We start from the raw sequence: 17,390 nt of genomic DNA, 5'->3' as shown, positions 1-17,390 counted from the left end.
TAGCTTACGTGACTAATGTTATATACATCATAAGGCACTTACCTGTGCAAGAAATATAACACAAACCATTGAAGCATCAGCATTGAAGTTTCAAAATCTCCTCGGTCTTTCAAATGTTGCACCGAAGTTCTCTCAGGTTTTAAAGAAAGAAAAAAAATTAGTTTCTTTTAGCTTATTGTTTACTCTTAAAACTCTTACTTCTGTTGTCCAAATCAGGTCTGATGATTATTCTCTTTTTTTCCTCCTCAAAACAGCTGACATTGATTGTTACGGGTGCCATATTCACTGTGTCCATCATGCGGCCTTACATCTTCATCGCTGCAATCCCATTAGCTGTCATCTTTGTTGTCCTCAGAAAGTACTTCTTACGGACTGGACAGCAACTCAAGCTACTGGAGGCTGAAGGTGAGAGTCGAGCAGGAATTGTGGATGTGTGACTATTATAGGAATAGTGCAATGACTCCTTTTTGTCAGTGCGAAGAGACAGAAGGGACAAGCAAAGGAAATACTGTTTCTCATCATAGCGTTGCATGAAAAGTAGAGTACTGATTAAGGAGACTAACCTTCTCATTCAAAAGACAAATATACATTTGTAATATGTAAATTGGTCTTGCTGATGCGTTTGAAGGAAGCCATCTTCCCTCTTGCGTAAAAGTCTGAATTTCTGCCAGCATCAGGGGCGTTGTTCTTTAGCTCTAGAAAATCTACTCCTTAAATCAAATTATATAACTTACTTTATTTGACAACCTTAGAGAGCGGAGAAGGGATCGGCAAATATTCAGTAATGAGTGAAAGTGATGAGTAAAAGTGAGAACATGGTAGGAAAACCAATAGACTGAACAGAGGAAGCGGGACTTGGGGGGCAGACACCGCAGTCATCATAACTGCCTGTCAGCAGGCACAGTTGGTTGATGGCCCAGGGCCAAGAGGGCGAAGAACAACAAAAACATTGACAGAGGAAAGGTTGAAAGAGAGGATGAATGTGCTGCCTCAGAGGGGCAGGAACATTTAAAGGAAGTGAGGCGGGGTAAATAAAATACTCCAATTAGCAAAGAGTTTGGTATCTCAGTGAAAAGAATTAAGACATTTTTTAAAGCTTTTACACATAGATACTTGAATTTGCTTGTTTGAGCTCTTCAGTGAAGATTCTGGGCGGTATTCTGTCTGTGTGGCAGGGGAGTATCTTTACAAAAGTAAATGTGTGATGTGCACCAGTAGAATGGGAAGTGGAGCTGTGCAGTGATGAGATGAGCAGAAAGTCGAGTAACATTTTATCAACTGCTCAGACCAGCATTATTGAACCGTATTTAGTTGTAGTTGACGCTGTAAAATTTGTGGATGATGCAGGACAATCTCATTAACAACTAGACCTGCTCCCCAAGTGAGAGTCTTGTAATAAGTGCTGTGTTGCAGAAATAGTCTGTCTGCTGGCATTGTTTTTTGGCACTAATGAGAAAGGTGATGTGGAAGCTGCTTTGACCAGTTTTCCCACAGTTCAAACCCCCAAAATCAATGTTTAAACCCATATCATATCATCATCATATGGTCCAGGTTATCTGCCAACCAGGATTGAAAATATTATTCTCTAAATGTTCTGCCTCCAGCCCTGAATAATGGATGGATGAATGGAAATGTGTGCTGTTCAAAGCATTAATGAATTATTTTTAAAAATTAAAAAAAAAACTGAGATCAAGATTAAATTTTCTTTTTTGAGTCTCAATAACTACATAATTTAAAGATTTACAATATTGTATATGAAGATACTGAAAAACGGTTACATACATTACAGCACATTCATCTAAAAAAACATCCCTCTGATCAGATTTCAGTTCAGAAGTCATAGTGTGGTAGCCAACAGGACATTGCAGCTGTGTACAGCAGGAGGATGAGAAAACAGATCGCTGGATTGCTGACGAAGACACCACTCTGTGTTTTTTGGACTTCCCCGCTTTGCTCTCGATTCCGTCACCGAATGTGTGTTTTCGGTGATGACGGCAAGGTCTTTCCGGAGCCGCTGAGAGCATGCCGGTGTCAGACAGATGAGCCGAGCTGGGATTTCCTCCAACCCCATCCTGGCGTCGCTCCCTCTGGTGTCACAAGCAGCATGTCGGACAGTGGAAATGATGTGTATTAGTCACTCAAATGTTTATTAGAAAGTTTTAGCTTTTTGGCAGCATTGTTTTATTTACATTACTACCTCAAGTGTGTCCACAAAAAATCCAACTACAGAGGATTATTGAAAGCAGAGAGAGACAACATTTTTAAAATAAAATGACTCTAACTTAACTGTACCACAGAGCCAAATCAGTTTTTTGCCCAATCCTTCAATTGGTGCTGTCCTGCTCCTACTTTTGCCCTTTCACATCTCTCATTATCTTTAATCCTAGTCTGTTTTGCTCACTTGTTCTTTCTCACTTCTCTTCAGTTGCTTTATTGAAATTGACCAGCTGAACTAATATTTGCAAAGCATCTTAGAAAAAACCTTTAAACTATATATATACTCAAACCTTCCAAACTTGTAAAATGTGTCCCTTCTCCTCTTCTGCAGCTCGAAGCCCCATCTTCTCACACCTCATAATCTCGCTGAAGGGTTTATGGACAATTCGGGCGTTTGGGCGTCAGACGTACTTTGAGATGCTCTTCCACAAGGCGCTGAACACTCACACAGCCACCTGGTTCCACTACCTGGCCACACTGCGATGGTTCCTCTTCCGCTGCGACATGATCTTCGTCCTGTTCTTCACTGCCGCTGCCTTCATAGCCGTGGGAACCAACCGTAAGTGAAGGGATGACTGTGGGTAGATGAATGAAGGGTTGCATGTATGGATTTAGGATAGATTTTTGGATTGTCGGTGGATAAACAGACTTGTTCAATAACTTGATCACATAGTTTAGAAGATTCAAGAATTAGGTAGGCTTTTCTCAATTTATAATGGATTCCATAATACTACCTGTAAAGAGTAACTTAACATCTCCTGAAAATCTTGTCTTTGCTGACCTCTAGTGGTTTAACTCTTCACCTTGCTGCAGTAAAGTACAGGTGTGCTCCAAGACCTGTGACATAATTGTTGGGTGTGGTTACAGGTCTAACAGAGCACACCTCTGTCCATACCCTCTGGATGTGAAACATACGTGAAACTTTCAACCGGAGAGGGCAGCACTGCTTTTCAGCCTGGTGTTAAGTTAGTCTTTGAAGAGCAAGTCACTCAATTCCCAAAAAAAACAAAGGGGAAACATTTCCTCAGTTCCCCAATAATGTCTAGCCATTTAATAGATTATCTGCCACCAAGCAAATACAATGGTAGTGAATGAATTTTACTTCGTCGCTCAAGGCACTGAAACATTGGATAATACTGCTGCTAAACTTTCTACCAAAGAAATAGTTCAAAAGAATGTTTTGAAACAAACACATATTTATTCACCTTCATTTTGAATATCAAAAAAATGTAAGCCTATAAAACTGAAAGTATCCAAAATTACAGTGAGTGTAATGGCAGGAACAAAAAACTGTAGTGTGAGATTTTGCAAAAACTGACCATTAACAAAAATCAAGCATTAGATCAGGCAGGCGACGAAGTCGAGCTCAGCTCAGTCTTTGCTGCTGCTCTCTCTCCCTCGGGCGTTCCATGTATGCACATGGATGGGCAGGGAGGTGCGCTCTCCCTGTCTTATGGCTTTCCACACAGGCACGTGGACGGGCAGAGATGTTCCAGAACAGAGCCACACCTACCAAGGAAATATCAGTTTCTTTGAAGACAGTTGTCCTGACTGAAATAATCAAAATAACACAGTCACGTCGTTTTCATACAGCAGGGATTTATGTTCTAAATGAGGTAAAACTGAGAAAACGGCAGCAAACCTCAGTTAACAAGGGTGCTGTCATTGTGTGAGTGGGGCCTTAAAGGGAATGAGAGTAGAAGTAGTACTTAACTAAACTTTACTAAATCTGAGAAAGGCGTGAGGAACATCTCAAAATGCCAGTAAGTTAGTCTGCAAACATGTTAGTATTTCCACCGGGCCGATCTAATGAAGAGGTCTTATCTGTGTATTACAGTGTGTGGAGTCAGATATCAGGATCATAACAGACAGTTTGTCTGTGGAATCTGATCAAAACTGTTGGAATGCCACAGGATAAAAAGTCATGTACAAAAGGAAGTGTGTGTGTGGTTTTGATTAAATAAATGGGAAACACAAGTACACACAAACCCATGCGCAAACAAACATGCATGTTGTTTCATCAAACCCTGTGTTTATTTTGAGAGTAGATTATAGGGTAATTTCACAGCTCATTTGTTTCAAATAGAGCCAATAGAAGAGCTGTAGTACTTGAGTGCTGCTCTGACATCAGAGAGAGCAGCTTTGATTGGACAATACTGATGTGTGTGTGTGTGTGTGTGTGTGTGTGTGTGTGCGCACTCGACAGAGGACAAACCAGGGGAGGTTGGCATCATCGTGGCCCTAGCCATGCTCATCCTGGGGACTTTTCAATGGGCTATCATCACCAGCATCACTGTAGACGGACTGGTATGTGGAACACACACTCAAGACACGACTAGCATTAAAATACCACACAACCAATGGCCATTTAGGAGTGTGTCAAGCGTTACAAAAACACACATAGATGAGGATTTGCTAAACATGTATGGGTTCGTTTTTTAACACCTGTGTCCACAATGAGATCTCTGCAACTAGTCCAGAATGTTTCTGCCCATCCGGTGTTCAACCTTCCCACATTTTCCCACACCACACCAGTTCATTCACTGTTCATGACACCGACTCCCTGTTGAAGTTTGCATGCAGTTTAAAACTTTGGTGCTGGCCTTTCTGCCCCCAAAACACAACAAAAAGCCTCTCTGGACGTTTGGCTGCCACGCTGCAAAAAGGATACTGTGGTGAAAACTCTTCTTGGTTTTGGCCCCAAAATGTGGAAGGAACTCTCAGTTGAAGTTAGGATAGCAGAGTGACTGCACATCTTTTACTGTTGACTGAAAACCCAACGACTACACTTCAAAACCCTTGCTTGTTAGCTGTCTTATTTCCTAAAGAAAGGGCGAAGGCAAAACGCAACTCAGACTTTCTACTGGAAGTCAATGAGCAGGTCCTCTGGATCAGTGGATTTCCCCCCATACTTTTACACAATTTGGAAACACAGTCCCCTCCACTCTGCAGTCTTATCACTTTTTTTTAAAACTGTTGGCCTTTGAATGATACAGACAGTGTGCTACCTCAGTGACACAGGATGTCACCAGACGCTTATTTTAAACAGCCAGACAATGACAGCCATGACAATGAACCCCAAATTACTTATCATATGTGCTTGGGGTCATTTTGGATAAAAAACGTCCATCAGAGTCATTTAGTGTAATGTAATTAATACAGATATGAGGGCTTTTGGTAATAGAACGTTGCTTTTCTCTGTCTTACAACCCCTTACCATTATTCAAGGCGGATTGTAGAGGGCGAGGGTAAAAGGAAGAGCAGGGTATCTCAGCAGTTACTGCTGTTTATGAAGAGTATGTGAGGGTCTTTTGAGTTTCTACCCACCCAGTGGGATCCTGTTTTCAGCTTTTTGAAAATGTATGTTTCAGAAATTTCAATGGGTTTTAATAGGATTTATTTAGCAGATTAAGCTGGAAAAAATTATCCTTTAAGAAACACCTTATCTTTCATTTGGGAAAATAATTCAAACTGGTTTCACAAGAACTATATTTCAGTCAAAACAAAAAGACGTACAGCAGGATATAAACTAGGTGCTGATTTACAACAGAAAATCAGAATTTATTCTACTGTTGAATATCGGGAGCAGTGGTGATCTGTGGTTGTAGAAAAGCCGTCATGTGATGGAAAACTTCACCAGACAAGCTTAGAAATAGTTTTGGAAAGGTGCCTCAACAACTTAATGGAGAAGAGTAGTAGACTGCATTTATAATGGGCAACTCTCAGCAATCCTCAGCTCTCCTCTCTCTCTCTCGCTATCTATCAGATGCGTTCAGTGGATCGGGTGTTCAAATTCATCGACCTGCCATCAGAGGAGCCGCTGCCTGGGAAATCCAGAGGTAAAGGAGGCCCAGATCTCATCATTGACAACCCTCATGCCCAAGAATGCTGGCCCAGTCACGGCCACATGGATGTCAAGGGCCTCACTGTCAAATACACGGAGGCTGGACGCGCAGTGCTCAGCGACATCTCCTTCTCTGTGGAGGGTGGGCAGAGCGTAAGTCCATAGTGATGGGTAAAGAGTGTGTGTGACTGGATTTTAATGACACTTGGCAGAGTGATGCATGTTAGCTCTGCTTCGGGTTTTTAAAACACAGATTAGCCCAAGAGGGGCGCTGCTATTAAAGGGTCAAGCAGGGTCATAGAAAGGTTGTAGCAAGGTGACACGCTGTCCAGCTGGAAGGCTGTGTAATGTGTGGAGACATGTTTACTGTTTGCTTGTTTTTATTTGTTTAAAGCTGCTATAATCATTGTTTTTATTTTAACACTAGATCAAATGACTGTGTGTGTGATCATTATCACCACTTCTGCAGTTCTCTTTAATTCTACTGAATGATTCAACGACTTGCAGCTCATTATTTTGGTATTCTGACTGCAAATTTACGGTTTCAGTCTCACTGCGCTCATCATTATCATTTCCAGATGCAGCTTAGTAGCTTCAGTAAAGAACTGATTAATTAAAAAAATAACTGGAAAAATAATTTTTTTGGCAGAGATTCCAGTTTTTATTATTGTTTATCAATATTCAAATAAACATAATGTCATTCCTGTCTGGGGCCAAAGTACAAACAAAACCACAAACCATGCAACACAATATAGACAAATTGGCAAGACCATAGGGGAGTTATGTAAATAACAACAAAACGTGATTAAAATTAAATGAACAAGCACAGCATGAGTAAAAACAACAGCAATAACATTAGTGACCAATGCTTAAATTATTTCTGCTAGAAAACACTTTTTTTCAAACTCATACATACACTCATACTGACACTCGTATATCCCTTGTATCTGGATTTCTAAAGCCTTATACTATTTAATTAGGGCAGATGAAGTCAGGTAGTAGTGGCGAAATAGTTTTTCGGTGGAAAGAGAGAAAACACTTATTAACCGCTCTCCCCCTCTCTATGCTCCTGGCAGTTATTATACTCCGTATGAGCTCCTCGTAATGAATCCTGGAGGACAGCAGAGTTCAGTAAGTGTCAGCACTTTAGGCTCGTCCCATTAGCTACTGTATGACCTCTTGATAAATGGGCTAATTGATGCCGCAAGAATAAGGACAGAGCTTTTAGACTGTTAAACACCTCAAGGCAGCAGAGCCATTAGTGTACACAGTATTCTCTAGGTATGCATACTTTGATAGATGCATGCACACAAGGACACCAGATGCAGCATTTCTAGAACATTGTGAATTAGTCAGAGGTCACATCATGCTTTTTTTTTTTTCTCTTTCCTTTTTTGTGTTTATATATACCTAAAGTCTACTCCCATGGGAGTTACAATCAACAGTTCAATTGTAGCCCAGCCTTTACTTCCGTAACTTATCTGCTTCACTATGTAACGCTCGCCTAATGGCTAGTGTGTGTGAGTTGCAACACACACAGTGACGAGACGTCATGTTTGTTTTGGATCAAACTACTTTGCTTGTCAGGACCCGCCCCACTCTGCTTCTGACTGACTAGGGGCCTTTCTCATTTCCCTAATTTATGTCTCCTCGTGTCCTCAATCCTCGATCCTCTGCCTGTGACCTGGAAATCGATCTCGCGCCATCTTGAAGGACATCTCAATTCCTAAAATGCACCTCGCGGATCGAGGAGGCGAGGAGGAATAAACTGAAATAATGAGAAAGGCCTTTGTAGTCCTTACATAGGTACTGTCCATGTGCAACTCCCAACAAAGATTGAATAGAAGTGAGATGTCTCACTCGGTAGCTAAAAGAGAGCATTCAACACAAAGGGTGAAAAGAGATGTTACAGCAATGTGCAGTATGAAAGAAATATGGTGTTTTTTGAAAATGAAACTATGTAAACCTGTTCTGGTACAACCCTAAATAAAATTATGAACATAATATGACCTCTTTAATTAAGCTTTTTAATTACCTAAAAAGCTCTAAAGGTAACATTTATCAATTTTTTCTGTTCTGGGTGTGTGTGTAGATGGGTCTGCTGGGTCGAACAGGTTCAGGGAAGAGCACCCTGCTCTCCGCTCTGCTGCGTCTCGCCTCCACTGACGGAGATATCTCCATTGACGGCGTCTCCTGGAGCTCTGTCTCCCTGCACACATGGAGGAAGGCCTTTGGAGTGGTGCCGCAGGTACGTCTATGACTGCAAAACCGCTCTTCAACAAGCCACACGTGGCAAACACAGTTAAGATAAACTACAAAGGTGAAGGTGAATGAGAAACGCATTTCAATCATATTTCAATAAAACTAATATCATTAGAATGGCAATATATCTTTTTTTTTATCTTAGATCAGAAACATAAACATGAAGAGGTCATTAACCAAGTAAAGTTGATTCCATTATCACTGGAAAGCAGCATTATTACTGCCATTGTAACTGATCCAAATTATTGTTATGAGAGTTTTAATTTCAAGGTAATTTTTCCAATCAAATCCCTTGACTGTGTTTATTTGTTTACTCTGGTCTGCTTTAAACAGAGAGTCTTTATTCTGACCGGCACGTTCCGGATGAACCTGGACCCACATGGACGTCACAGCGATGAGGAGCTGTGGAGGGTAGCAGAGGAGGTGAGGTTCTCTTATATTTTCCTCTGCTGTCTGCTATCACATTGGTAATATTAGAGTACAAATAATGCAAAGAGATCAGTAAAGTATTAAAAGTAAGAGGGTAGCTGAACAGGTCTTATAATGTATATCCAAACCAAAACAACACTAAATATGTCCTGCAGTGTCAGAATCTGCTTATTAAATGAAACCACAGTGTCAGTAGAAGAAAGGCTGTCTTTAATCTAATGGTTCAGGTTTAATGCCACATTCTTATTCAGAGATTTTTCTCTAGGAGTGAACCTGACCTCTGAGACAAATCTTCCCCTCCGTGTTGGTCAGTGGAGTGAATTGAAATCTGTCCTGTGTGTCCTCAGGTCGGTTTGAAGTCAGTGATCGAGCAGTTTCCAGACAAGCTGGACTTTCAGCTGGAGGACGGAGGCAACGTGTTGAGCAACGGACACAAACAGCTGCTGTGTCTCGCCCGCTCCATCCTCAGCAAGGCCCGCATCCTGCTGCTGGACGAACCCTCCTCCTACCTCGACCCCATGTCAGTATTAACGCAAAACTCTCTAATCGCTGTGTGTGTGTGTGCGGTTATGTCTCAGTCGTAAATGTGTGTAAAATAATCGCAAAATTATCTATACCTATATATTGGATTCAAAACCTCTGCTACTTGTCTAACTTTAATCAGAGACTTAATACGGCACTTTGTTGTGAGAAACCTGCAGACAGTCTCGGATAGACAGAGCGTCTGCATACACCTCCTGTCTGCCTGTGTTACTGCGGTCTCTTGGACATTTGTCTTTTTTGCTCCCTGTGTGGTTTTGTATAATGTACGTATGCACTTTATGCAAGCTTTAACAAACTGTGTGTGTTTGTGTGTGTTTCATCCTGTGAAATAAGGTCACAGTGCGGAGTCTGTCCGAAGTCACCCAAATCCAACATGTGTGGCATTCTTGTCATTGCATATGGTTGCAATCTAGAGTGCTTACAGTAATTCTGACCTACTGTATGGGGGTGGGGTGTGTGTGTGTGTGTGTGTGTGTGTTTGAGAGTAAGCATACGTGCAGAGGGGGGTCACAATGGTAATGAAGCTTATAATGAGCAATGTAGTTTATCCTGAGGCCAACGCTGCCTGCTCTCTTTCATGTCAGCCTCAAAAGGAACAGAACGCTAAGCTAATGTGTTAGCAGTAGAGAGAGATGATGATGATGAGGATGATGAGGATGATCATGTCTGTTTGTGTGTGGGTGTGAGCAGAACATTACAGGTCCTGAGAAAGACGCTGAAGCAGGCGTTCTCTGGCTGCACAGTCATCCTATCAGAACACAGAGTGGAGCCGCTGCTGGAGTGTCAATCATTCCTGGTAAGTTTCAGATTAAATTGTCATTTTTGCAGATAACTTCTGCTAAAATCGAGTGTCTGGGAAAGTCAAGTCTATTCTGCCCAGACAGTTTTCACAGTTTTATCAACATTTTAATGGTCAGGTGTTTGTAAAAGCTTTCGAAACTCGACCAGCTTTCATTTACGTAGCTTGCTGAAGTGATAAGAAATTAAACAGCACTCCCTTTTGATGGGTGTGGGTGTGCACACGTACGTTGGAGTATTTGTGTTGGAACAAGCAGCTGGCGTGATGGTAACATGAGGGAAGTGACCTCAATGTTACTACAGAGTGAGGAGCGGTCACCAGGACTAAGAGCAATGTTTGTATTTATGTGATAAATATTTATATATGAAAATCTACCACCGATACCACCAGCCATTAGAACCAAAGTACATTTTAGTACAGATGCTTTGGAGTCCTCCTGGTGTTTCAGTGGTTCAACATGTTTACACTCAGAAAACAAAAAACATTTTGACTTTCAATGTCTGGTTCAACTCCAAGGACCCTTTATCTACTGTAGTTCATGTTTCGTGTCACTCTCTACTGTCGACTCTGTAAGGCAAAAAAACAGTAAAACAAAGTAGGTTTTGCTTCAGATTACCTGAACTAAACCTGACAGCTGTCTTACTTTACTGAAAGACTTTTCTCACAGAACAGAAAATTTGTTTGTTTGTTTATGGCTGTGAATGTAAAGTGGACCTAATGTAGGGAAGGTTTGATTTGTTTTGTACAAAGTGAAAGCTACCAATCACATCACAGCCGTCACACACTGAACACTGCATTTCCAGATTTCCAGTGATATTCAGATTTAGTATTTAATTTATGTGACTTTTTCCAGATATTTTAAAGCAAACTGAAAAGACCAATAGTTTTATGCCAGTCATGACGTTTTTCAGACAAAGACTGGAAAATAATTTACTTTACAATGAGTATCCTGCTTTATTAAATCTTAAACATCATATTTTCCAACGAAACTGATTAAAAGCCAAGATAAACAAATAACCAACTTCCCCTCCCTCTCGTCTGTCCAGATGATCGAGGGCAGCTCCATGAAAAGCTACGACTCCATCCAGAAGCTGCTGAATGAGACGAGTCACCTTAAACAGGCCATGAGCCCCGCGGACCGGCTCCGTCTCTTCCCGACCCTTCACCGCCTCAACTCTAGCAAGAGGGCGGCACCGCAGACCGCCAAGATCTCATCCCTGCCAGAGGAAGCTGAGGACGAAGTCCACGACACTCGCCTCTAACTGGCCAGGCACACCAACACACACACCAGTAACTCTAAGCAACGATTGAACCAGTGATACTGATAATTTGGGGTGGCCAAATTACCCCTGAAACAGCATCTAGATCACTATGGGATACTAAAACTCTCCACCGGTGCTCAGACAAATACTTTTATTCAATAGACAAAAATTAAATGTGTAAAGAAAATATAAATCCAGCTCAGGTTTTCCATCATTTTGACATAAAACAAAATTTAACTATTTATACTTTATAAAAATACACTTTTGACCAATATATTGATTTAACCCCCAAACACATACAGTATATTGTACACATGCAAATTAGCATATGGAGACACAAGTACAGATGACACACAGCAAACACATACATTAAAAAGAGCAAAGAGCATCTGGCTTCACACACAGCATCCACTTTACTGTCCGATAACGAGGCTCATGTATGGAGCTCATTCACTGACAGACATTTACACTAATATACAAGTGGTAGAGGGTGTTTTGCACATGTGTAATAAAATGTTCTATATCTGAATGTTTGTATGCTAACAGCCCTGCATATATATATTGAATGAACATGAGTCAGGTGTGTACAGTGCAGAATGCGGAGGCTGAGGTTACAGAAATAGAACTTTAATATTACAAGTGTGCGAAACTTAAGAGCAACTCTGCATGTTGACCTACACAGTACAACATAGCTGCAAGTTTAGAAAAGATATTAGTAAAAACATTTGTATGTGGCAAAAACTCTGCAGTTTGTCAAATTAAAGCTTTTGTTGTAAATTAGAAAAATAATAATAAACCACAGTGTGTATGTGCTGCAGGATCTTGCTTCCAGAAGCATGGAAGATAAAATCCTCCACGTGAAAGGGACCCTGGGAGCAGAGCAAGATGTCTAAAACTAATGTGCCACTGACAAATTAAGCACATGACAACATGCCCCAAAATCTAATTGGACGCCTTGTTTGTTGAACCATTTCAAGTGCCTTTGCAGGTCGGGTGTTTTTGGGTCCCAACAAAGGATTCCTACAATTCAGTTCCAAACCATTGTATTTGCCTTGAAAAAGCATGACTTGTGTTGTTTATTTGCAATATTGTTTAAAAAAACATTTCCATTGGTTTGAACTAAGGGATTATTTCACTTCACTGAAGACTTCAGTCTCTTTAGATTGTTGACTGAACACAAAATAGCAGCCACTGTAGAAGTCTGACTTATTTATGCATCTTACATGACGGTGTGATCAGATTTGGACCTTTTCTTATCTGTACAATTACAAAGTGTAGCTATGAGCATGACAAGCAAACAGACCAAAAGAACTCATCATAGCCATAGCAAGAACTTTACGGTTAATCATTTTAGCCTTTACCCATGCTAAAAAACAATCCAAAGCAGGAGTGGCAATAGAGATTGCTCAAGGCACCCTGTACAACCATCAACCTTCCAGTTTCATTGAATAAGAATTGAATTTCTGATTTCAGCCAGCCAAGTGAAGACAGCCTGTCTGTCACGTTGCAACTAGGGATGCATTGATCCGATATGGATATCGGATATCTGCACTTTACTGACTCAAATTGTGTGTGTACTATGCAATGCGTTACACATAAAATAATGATTCCTGTCTCCTCCTCACAGTGAGGAATACTGCTTAATAATATTGCACCGGTAGAAGCCCAGGTACTGGTATCTGAATCGGGACTGAATAAGTTGCATCGGTGCATCCCTAGTTGCAACATAGGCTCGAGTCATTGTCGATTAAACAGATTCAGTAGTGCTAACTGTACTTCCTGCTGGCGAGTGTTCTCAGAAACACTGTCCAATTTGAATGAAATATCACACGACTTTGAAACATAAAATAAGTATTTATTGGATAAGGACAAAAATGTAATTGTGAGTTTCGCTACATAGTGAAACTGCTGCTACCAAGTTGCCCGCAAACTGACACAAAGACATAAATCAATCACCATATTGGTATACAAATCGACCAAAACATTTTTATGCAAAAATCAGCTCTTCGGGGAATTAAGGCTGCAGCAGCAGCAGTTCTGCAGCTAAGAGTATGACTTCTACAGTGGCTTTATGTGGATTGTGCTAAAATATCTTGTGATTATTTGGTTTGATTATGTTTGGTTAGTCAGTCTGACCCTGCACTAACTTCACTACCGTCAACACACATAAACAGGAATAGTGACGCTGTTGGCTGACACTAGTAACGAGTGATGACTCAGATACCCTTATCTGAATGCACTTTAGAGACACCCTGAGGTACTCATCAGCTTTCACAGTCAAAAGACTAAATGCTGTACAGTTTCCATTCCTCCATTAAATTAAGTATAAATGTAGAATTGTGACCTTTTGATAAAAAAGAATGCTTTTTACATACACTTTTCAGCCTCTGTTACTCAATGAATTATAGAGGCCAGTAATTCATCAAACTAATATACATTCTATTCCAAATTAAATATATTTTTCCAGGGCCGCTGCTGTACTGTACAAACGCAAAGCAAACATTTAGCATTTCTTTGATTTCAAGCTCTATCTGTACTCGAAACTGGAAACCATTTTGACTCTTCCAACATCACTTTTATTTTCTTCGGTTGAGTGAAGAGCGTGTTGCTCCTTTCATACTGAATAATAGTTTTGTAAATCAGTGATGCAGAAAATTAAGGTACCATGTGTTAATGCCTTGATGTGTTAACTGTGACGATTTTTTTTTTTTACAGAGTATATTAAGAACTCATAGGAAAGTGTAAAAAAAAAAAATGTATTTGTTCAATCAACTATATTTCCAGTAAAACTAAAGATTTTGAGAATGTAAGTGTAGTTGTGTCATTTTTGTTAAAATCCAGCATCAGTAATGTTAAAAGAAAATTAACTTGGGTCTTGTTCACGAGGTATTTTTGGCTCAATCTGTGATGTAACTATTCTGACATTAATTCCCATTTCTTTATCATACACAACATGGCCAAAAGTATGTAGACACCTGAACGTCACAGCCAAGTGATTGTTGAACGTGAGATTCCCAAACCGTGGGTATTTATGTGCTGCTATAATAGCCTCCACTTTTCTGGAGTGTCAGTCAGGGCCAACTCTGGTGTTGGGTGATCAGGTCTGGCCCGCAGTCGGCGTTCCAGTTCATCCCAAAGGTGTTGGATGTGGTCGAGGTCAGGGCTCTGTGCAGGACAGTCATGCTCTTCCACAATAAACTGAGGAAACCATTTCTTTATGGACTTGGCTTTGTGCACAGAGGCGTTGTCATGTTGAAACAGGAAAGGGCCAAACACGAACTGTTGCTATAAAGTTTGAAGCACACTGTCTAAAATAACATTGTGTGGTGTAGCATTATAATTTCTTCTTCATTGGAACTGAAGGGCCTAGACAAAACCAGCCCCAGGCCAGAAGGACACAAATGTGTGTGACATTGCTGTCCATATAGTGTATATCTTGCTTTTCTGTGTCCGTGTTTTGTCTTGGTGATTTTAAACAGTGGTAAACGTCAAGTTTTGGCATTACAATCAAAGCACGACTGATGTTTTTCTATAGATTTTCTGTCACGAGAAAAATTATAAACTGTTTTATAATTCAGTACTTAATACCAAGTGTACAGAAATTCCTCTATACTAATTGTACACGAAATTATACATTACATGCGCTCACGGACGACAAACACTGCGACTTTGGAATTCCAACATGACTTCCCAACGAAGCAGTCAAATGTTTAACTTTTTTGTTTTTTTTAAAGATCTTTCTATAGATGTCTCACCACAGTCAGTAATTTATTTTTGACTAGCTCCTTCATTTCCTTTTATGCATGACATTTTGCATGTGTATGCTGTACCAACAAAACACTTAATTTTGTCACTTTTCCAGAGTGAATGCACTACAGTCTCAAAACCTGCTTTGAATTATTATTATGTTAATTTGTGAAATAAGCTCGATGATCACGTCCATTTTCTTTCCACCTACAGTTCTGGTAAAACTCACAGCTGAATGCAGACATTCCACATCTCTTCTCTGCAGGTAGATGAAAAGCATTCTGGGAAATGTTTCAAATTTATTCAAGCCAAGAAAAAGGGAAAGCTGGTACCACAATTTTTTTAATATAAGAATGTCAAGAAGGATTTTTACTTTATCCAAGAGTACTTAAAGATTACAACAAAAGATCCCAAACTTGTGTGCACTAGTAAAGTCATCTTTTGGCTTCGGGGGCTCTTTAAGGTCCCGTGTTTGGCTAAAAATGAAAAATCCAGAAGAAAAGAACAGAAAAAGCCAGCTGGGGATTTTTAACAGTGCCATTTTAATGTTTGTGTTTGAAAGACAATTCTTTAAACTGCAAACAACTATCGTACAGATTAAAATCATAGGTTGACTAAAATCTCTCCTGTACATATGTATAGATATATTTATATATAAACAATGTCCGATTTAAAATAAAACTTGTCCTTTAAAAGTAAAAACATAAGAACAGTGATAATGGAAAGCAAAAAATAAAGTATGAATTACACAGTAGGGCTCAGCTGGGGTAAATTGAACATGACTCGGAAATGATGGACATTTAAAATATTTATTATGGCTTACAGTTGATTGAGGACATCCTGTGTTTATACAGTTCTATTACTTATTGCCACAGCTCCTTCACTTTGAAACAAGTGAAGGCTTCAGAACCAAACTCATTTTACAAACATTATGTACAAGTTTTCTTTTTTTCAGCAGTTTTGCTTTAAGGTTTCGTCACTGTACAAGCGTCATACCACATACACCAATCTATAGAGCATTTAAACGTACTAATTCTTATTTACAAATATATTTGGTAAAACCCTGATTAATTTCAACAGTATTTAAACCAACCTTGCTATTTAAAGATAAAACACTTGAATATCTCAAATACTTAATAGCAAAAACAACAAAATAAAATAAAATCCAGCTTGTTTCTTTCTTTGATCCAAAAACACTTAACTAAAAGGCTGTAAGTACCTTCAGTTACTCTTCAATGTCCTTATACCAGTAGAAGTACAGTATTTCACTTTAAGTACACAAAAACACTGTCAATACTGTTTTGAGGCAGTTTCCACAAGTCAAATACTTTTGATCTCAACTCTTATTTCAGTAAATTCTTACACTGTATCCTGTCTGCTGAATACCATCACATAATATGCAGGTTGATACACTGGAATAAGGCAACAGTAAAGTAACCTGCTGCTTTACCTTCTGGTTTTTCCCCCCCACGTATAATCTTACCAAACCTAACGGTCAAATACTTCAAATACTGTAATTGAATAAAACTATGGTCCCCAAGTACACAACTGTAGTACAGTGTAACAAGTACGGATAACAAGTACAAATACTAAAAGTCAAAGGTCGTCAGGTACCAAGTCTTTACATCATGGAGGGAGGTTCACAGCGAGTCAAGGGGGAGATGTGGGGGAGGGGGGGTGGGTGGAGAAGATGTCTACTTGCTGTTGTTGTTCTCATGCAGGTCTCTGTGGAGGATCCAGATGTCCTCATGTGATTGGTTGTTGTCGTTGATGTTGTTGCGGTAGTAGTTGTTGCTGCTGCTGCTTGGGGGAGCCTGCTTTGTTCTGCTGCTGCTGTTGGTGCTTCTGCCGCGGCTGGGGGGCGTCTGGGTTCGGCCAGGGCTGCTGCTACTGTTATTGTTGCTGCTGGTGGCAGCAGTGGAGACTCGTGTCTGCTGCCCCCTGCTGCTGGGGACCGGGAGCTGTGATTTGGCACGAGGGCCTGAACGCCGGTCGCTGCTCTGGACGGCTGCCTGGGTGGAGCTGTGGCTGGACTGACGGATGACAGTCTGCACAAAGAAACACAGAATGGTGAGTTTGAGCCATTTTAATTGCTATTTCAGTTAGCTGCAGTTCTGTACATGCCAACTAGCCCCGTGTACACAACACGGAAGCAGTAAAGACCTGCATCTGTAGACATGCCCCAACTACAGGCTGATCAACATTAAGGCCGGGCTCCGTTAGAAAGAACTACTTCATATGATGTGTTGTCCGACCACATGTGATGGTAAAGTGTACAGCTGGTACA

General features: G+C 40.4%; 2 protein-coding genes across 2 annotated transcripts in view; one reads left to right on the top strand and one right to left on the bottom strand.

Annotated features, from left to right (window-relative positions):
• cftr (CF transmembrane conductance regulator) overlaps nucleotides 1-14,101 on the top strand; it is a 41,453-nt gene extending 27,352 nt beyond the window's left edge. The window contains exons 21-29 of the mRNA XM_046037663.1: nucleotides 255-405; nucleotides 2,549-2,776; nucleotides 4,424-4,524; nucleotides 5,984-6,214; nucleotides 8,154-8,309; nucleotides 8,657-8,746; nucleotides 9,100-9,272; nucleotides 9,986-10,091; nucleotides 11,141-14,101. Of these exons, the coding sequence (XP_045893619.1) occupies nucleotides 255-405; nucleotides 2,549-2,776; nucleotides 4,424-4,524; nucleotides 5,984-6,214; nucleotides 8,154-8,309; nucleotides 8,657-8,746; nucleotides 9,100-9,272; nucleotides 9,986-10,091; nucleotides 11,141-11,356 (1,452 nt within the window). The 3' untranslated portion in view covers nucleotides 11,357-14,101. The remainder of the gene's footprint in view (nucleotides 1-254; nucleotides 406-2,548; nucleotides 2,777-4,423; nucleotides 4,525-5,983; nucleotides 6,215-8,153; nucleotides 8,310-8,656; nucleotides 8,747-9,099; nucleotides 9,273-9,985; nucleotides 10,092-11,140) is intronic.
• Nucleotides 14,102-15,626: 1,525 nt separating this feature from the next.
• cttnbp2 (cortactin binding protein 2) overlaps nucleotides 15,627-17,390 on the bottom strand; it is a 46,791-nt gene continuing 45,027 nt past the window's right edge. Inside the window, exon 21 of the mRNA XM_046037424.1 lies at nucleotides 15,627-17,151. Coding sequence (XP_045893380.1) covers nucleotides 16,798-17,151 — 354 coding nt within the window. The 3' untranslated portion in view covers nucleotides 15,627-16,797. The remainder of the gene's footprint in view (nucleotides 17,152-17,390) is intronic.

The sequence above is a fragment of the Micropterus dolomieu genome, linkage group LG22, assembly GCF_021292245.1.
Source record: "Micropterus dolomieu isolate WLL.071019.BEF.003 ecotype Adirondacks linkage group LG22, ASM2129224v1, whole genome shotgun sequence".
Classification (NCBI taxonomy): Eukaryota; Metazoa; Chordata; class Actinopteri; order Centrarchiformes; family Centrarchidae; genus Micropterus; species Micropterus dolomieu.
This window is presented reverse-complemented; position numbering and strand designations above follow the sequence as displayed.